Consider the following 4,368-nt stretch of genomic DNA (forward strand, 5'->3'; position numbering starts at 1 on the left):
ACGAGAGGAGAGGAGAGGAGAGGAGACGAGAGGAGAGGAGAGGAGAGGAGAGGAGAGGAGAGGAGAGGAGAGGAGACCAGAGGAGAGGAGAGGAGAGGAGAGGAGAGGAGAGGAGAGGAGAGGAGAGGAGGGAGTAACATGAGGTTGTTTTCTTCTCTCCACTTTGGACGCAACTTTGTTCGAGATATCACTGAGTGTAAGGCTCCAAACTGATGACAAGTCAGCACCTCAAACAAGACTGATATTCCTCCTGTTCCTGCTCCTGCTCTTCCTCTTCCCCTCCTCCCTCCTCCTCCTCCCCTCCCCCTTGCTCCTGCTCCTGCTCTTGCTCCTGCTCCTCCTCGTCCCTCACCTGCGAGGAGTACCCCCCCAAGCAGTACAACCTTCCCTTGAGCGCGACGCAGGAAGTGGCACTGCGAGGCCTGGCAGCACTCAAGGTGAGGGAGAGGAGGGGAGGAGGGGAGGAGAGGAGCTGACCGGCTTTGCCCCTTGCCGTCGGCCATGTCGCCTTCCTGCTGGATATGAGCAGCCTCTCGCTCAATCTTCTCCTTGCGCTGCTTGATGCTCGTCTCCCCCGTCCACTTCATCACGCTTCCCACCTCTCCTGCCTGCACCCCCTCAGATCCCTCTCAGCTGTTCGACCTTCGCCTCTTACATGCGTCAACCCACCGCAGATCCAGAGCCTAGTCATCATCGTGTTGGAAAACCTGACGAGATGAGGTGAGGAGGAGAAAGGAGGGAAGGAGAGGGGAGGGGAGAGGAGGGGAGAGGAGGGGTGGAGAGGAGGGAAGGAGAGGGGAGGGGAGAGGAGGGGAGAGGAGGGGTGGAGAGGAGAGGAGAGGAGACGAGAGGAGAGGAGGAGAGGAGAGGAGGAGAGGAGAGGAGAGGAGAGGAGAGGAGAGGAGAGGGGAAGGGAGGGGAGAGATGGATTTGACTGAGAGAAGACAAGGAGAGGAGAGCCGGTGCTGGTGGTCTGACGTTTCTTTGTGCTCTTCTTGCATCGCCATATCTGAAGGGTTCAAGTCAGAAATTTTCGATAGATTGAATTTTGATTATTAAAGTTAATTGAACGTTTCTGTCTTTGGTTGCTGGTTTTGCATCTCCTCTACTTCAGTTCTCCATTTCTTGTTGCTGACTGCTTCTTGCTTGTCCCTCATTTGCTGCTCCTTTCTTGCCTGCCTGCCTGCCTGCCTGCCTGCCTGCCTGCAACCTCCCTCTTTCTTCCTGTCCAGCCTCCATATCGTTTCATCTCCTATGAATTCGTCACGTCTCCAACTCCTCTTATCTCAAATCTTCCTTGGCTAGTATCTCCATGATATACTACAACTGAACACGCAATCTTGTCTTGTCTTGTCTTGTCTTGTCTTGTCTTGTCTTGTCTTGTCTTGTCTTGTCTTGTCTTGTCTTGTCTTGTCTTGTCTTGTCCTTCGTCAGTCACTACCAGCATAGTTGGGGCGGTGTGGAGCAGAATAAAACTATTTGTACACAGTTACCATTGGATACTAAATTTTAGTCATCATAAAGTACTTAAGTTTAGTCAACGTTTGGGGGTGAGAGCTACGGGACTGAAGGTTGGGGTCTGGAAGGGAAACGGCTCCTCCTCCGTCCTCTGCCGCCACCCCCGACCCTCCTGCTCCTCCCGCCTCGCCGCCTCCTGCTCCCCGCTCAGCACTCCTCCTCCTCTCCTGTCGTCTCCTCCTCCTACTTCCTCCTACTTCCTCCTACTGCCCCTCCTGCAGGCTCATCCTCCTCCTTCTTCCTCCTTCTTCCTGCCGTCTCCTCTTCCTCCTCCTGCAGTCTCTTCCTCCTCCTTCTCCTTCTCCTTCTCCTTCTCCTCCTCCTTCTCCTCCCCCTTCACTTCAAGCTCCTGCTCCTGCTTCTGCTTCTCTCCTGACCTGCGAGCGCTGGGACGTGAGGATGAAGGCAGCAGCGGCTTGAGTTCTGTCGAATCTCCAGTCATGGCGAAGAGAAGAGGAGGGGAGGGAAGAGGGGAAAGGCGACCTCTTGGAGCCTGGGAACCAAGGCAAGGGAACCACCTCCTCAACCTCAAGCTGCTGCTGCTGCTGCTTCCCTGCCAGGATCTGCGAGGCCAGTCAGGCAGCACTTCCTCCCCTCACACTACCGGTGTGATGTTGTGCGACCTCGCGTTCCTCCCTGCCAAGACCTGCCGCTCTTGTCAGCGTCCTCCTCCTTCCTGCACACGATCACCAGCGCTTGCTTCTCCTGCTCCGAGAGGATGTGGAAGGACCCATAGACGTGGTGCCCTGCAAGCTCCCTCAGCTTCTCCCTCTCCACCGCCTGCCGCACCAGGAGACTCGAAGCCCTGGCTAAGGAGGATGGGAGTGAAATTCCCTTGCTCGTGCCGCTCGTTGCGCTCCTGGCGCTCGCGCTCCTTGAGACGAGAGGAGGAGATCTTGTGGAGGGACTCGATGACTTGAGTGACTCTCTTGATGTCATGCTCGATGTTGCGAATCGACTTGTGATGCTCCACGATCCTCCCCTGATGTCTCTTCTCAAACCTGCTGACACTTAGAGTCCTCTCCTCTCCTCTCCTCTCCTCTCCTCTCCTCTCCTCTCCTCTCCTCTCCTCTCCTCTCCTCTCCCTCTCCTCTCCCCTCCCCTCCTCTTCATGCTCTCTTCACCCACTTGCGCAGCTTCTCGAGGTCTCGGTTCAGCTCGTCCACTCGCTTCCTCGCCAGCGCTCGCTGCCATGATGTGACGATATAGCAAAGAGAGAAAGAGGAAGGGGAGAGGAGAGGAGAGGAGAGGAGAGGAGAGGAGAGGAGAGGAGAGGAGAGGAGAGGAGAGGAGAGGAGAGGAGAGGAGAGGAGAGGAGAGGAGAGGAGAGGAGAGGAGAGGAGAGGAGAGGAGAGGAGAGGAGAGCTACCTGAGCAGCCGTCACGGCTGTCTTTGAGATCTTCACTTGTCGTTCCTTGTGGCCTGAAACCTCAGCCAACTCCTTCTCTGCATATACTTCAATGTCTCCTCCTCCTCCTTCTCCTCCTCCTCACCTATTCGCTTGATCTGCTCCTCTTCCGTCGCTATCTTTATCCATCGCTGCTTGAGGTCCTCGTGTGCTTCCTGCATCAACAGACGTCTGTCGCGAACACGGACAGGGGCAGGGGCAGGGGCAGGGGCAGGGGCAGGAGTAGCATCACGTCGAACTGCTTGGTGCGCTGGAGGATGGAAACTTCTCGCTTTTTGTCCGTGGCCGCCACTACCTGCCCTAGAGTGTAAGACTAGACCAGCAGGAGCTCGAGGGAGGAGGCGAAACGAGAACGAGAGGACTAGAGAGGAGGAGGAAAGGGAGAGAAGGAGAGGAGGAGGAGCAGGAGGAGGAAGCTGACTTCTTCATCGGTTGGCGGATGATAGACGAGCATGTCGTGGTGAATGTTTCCTCTTGCAACCAACGTCGGCTTGAAGCGATTCTTAGCTATCAAATATCTGTGTAGGTTTGATCAGCATTGAGCAGAGAAGGGAAGAAGAAGAGAGCTGAAGCTTACTCTCGTTCCTCGAGCTCTCGCTGCAGCTCTTCATCCAGCCGTTTAGCTCGTTCAAGCTCCGCCCTACCAGAGTGAGGAGATCAGGGAAGCATGAAAAGGGGGGAAGAGAGAACAGGGGAGAAGGAGGAGAGGTAGGGGGAGGAAGGGATCGATGCAGTACCGCACGGCTTGTATGTTCTCTTCTTCTTGGCGCACGGAGGTCTCCGACAGCTGCAGCGGGTGAGGACGCGGAGCAGGAGAGGGAAAGGGCCCACCCTCCTCCTCCTCATCTGTCGCTCCCTCAGCCTCCCAAGGGCGTTGACGATCCTCCGGCCTCGTGCCTCGAGCGCCTCGAGATCTCGTGGGGAGGAGGAGCTGATGACGCGGCGAGCGACGAGCTCTTGATAGCTCCGCATCTCCTCCTTCAGCTTCATGAACCTCTCCTCCTCCCGCTCGCCCATGGCATTTCCTCCTCCTCCGTCTCGCCCCCAGAGTCGTCCGAATCGCTCTCTCGATGCGCCTGCGATGACCATGCATGAGGAAGAAGAGAGGAGGAGGGAGGGAGGAGGAGGAGAAGGAGGAGGGTAGGACCTTCAAGGTACCAAGACCAGCGAGGGGGGTTGGCATCATGGAGGAGGAGACGGAGGCGCTGCTGCAGGTGAGAAGAGAAGGAGGAGCGAGACAAACTCACGGCGTCGCGTCATACTCCACATCCTCCACCACCGAGTACTTGCGCGTGAGCTGCTCAGGATTAGCTGGACAGGAGGGTGGTGGTGGTGGTGGTGGTGGAGGAGGAGGAGGAGGAGGTGAAGGAGGTGAAGGGGGGAGGAGGGAGGAGGGAGGAGGAGGAGGAGGAGGAGGTAGGAAGGAGGGACGGAGGGACGGA

At 57.0% G+C, this 4,368-nt stretch overlaps 1 protein-coding gene across 1 annotated transcript; it reads right to left on the reverse strand.

The window, feature by feature from the left end:
* Window positions 1–187: 187 nt before the first annotated feature.
* GUITHDRAFT_149301 (hypothetical protein) lies at window positions 188–4,237 on the reverse strand (the record flags this gene model as incomplete). Its single annotated transcript, XM_005818370.1, has 20 exons — window positions 188–209; window positions 384–422; window positions 478–608; window positions 656–707; window positions 979–1,009; window positions 1,896–1,941; window positions 2,037–2,081; window positions 2,123–2,164; window positions 2,209–2,264; window positions 2,308–2,519; window positions 2,647–2,705; window positions 2,888–2,964; window positions 3,012–3,081; window positions 3,159–3,221; window positions 3,348–3,444; window positions 3,504–3,566; window positions 3,664–3,713; window positions 3,758–4,002; window positions 4,085–4,131; window positions 4,174–4,237. Coding segments are annotated over 20 exons (1,511 nt in total), but the record flags the coding sequence as incomplete, so codon positions are not given.
* Between the last annotated feature and the right edge of the window lie 131 nt (window positions 4,238–4,368).

This window comes from Guillardia theta, assembly GCF_000315625.1.
Source record: "Guillardia theta CCMP2712 unplaced genomic scaffold GUITHscaffold_319, whole genome shotgun sequence".
In the NCBI taxonomy this organism is placed as follows: Eukaryota; class Cryptophyceae; order Pyrenomonadales; family Geminigeraceae; genus Guillardia; species Guillardia theta.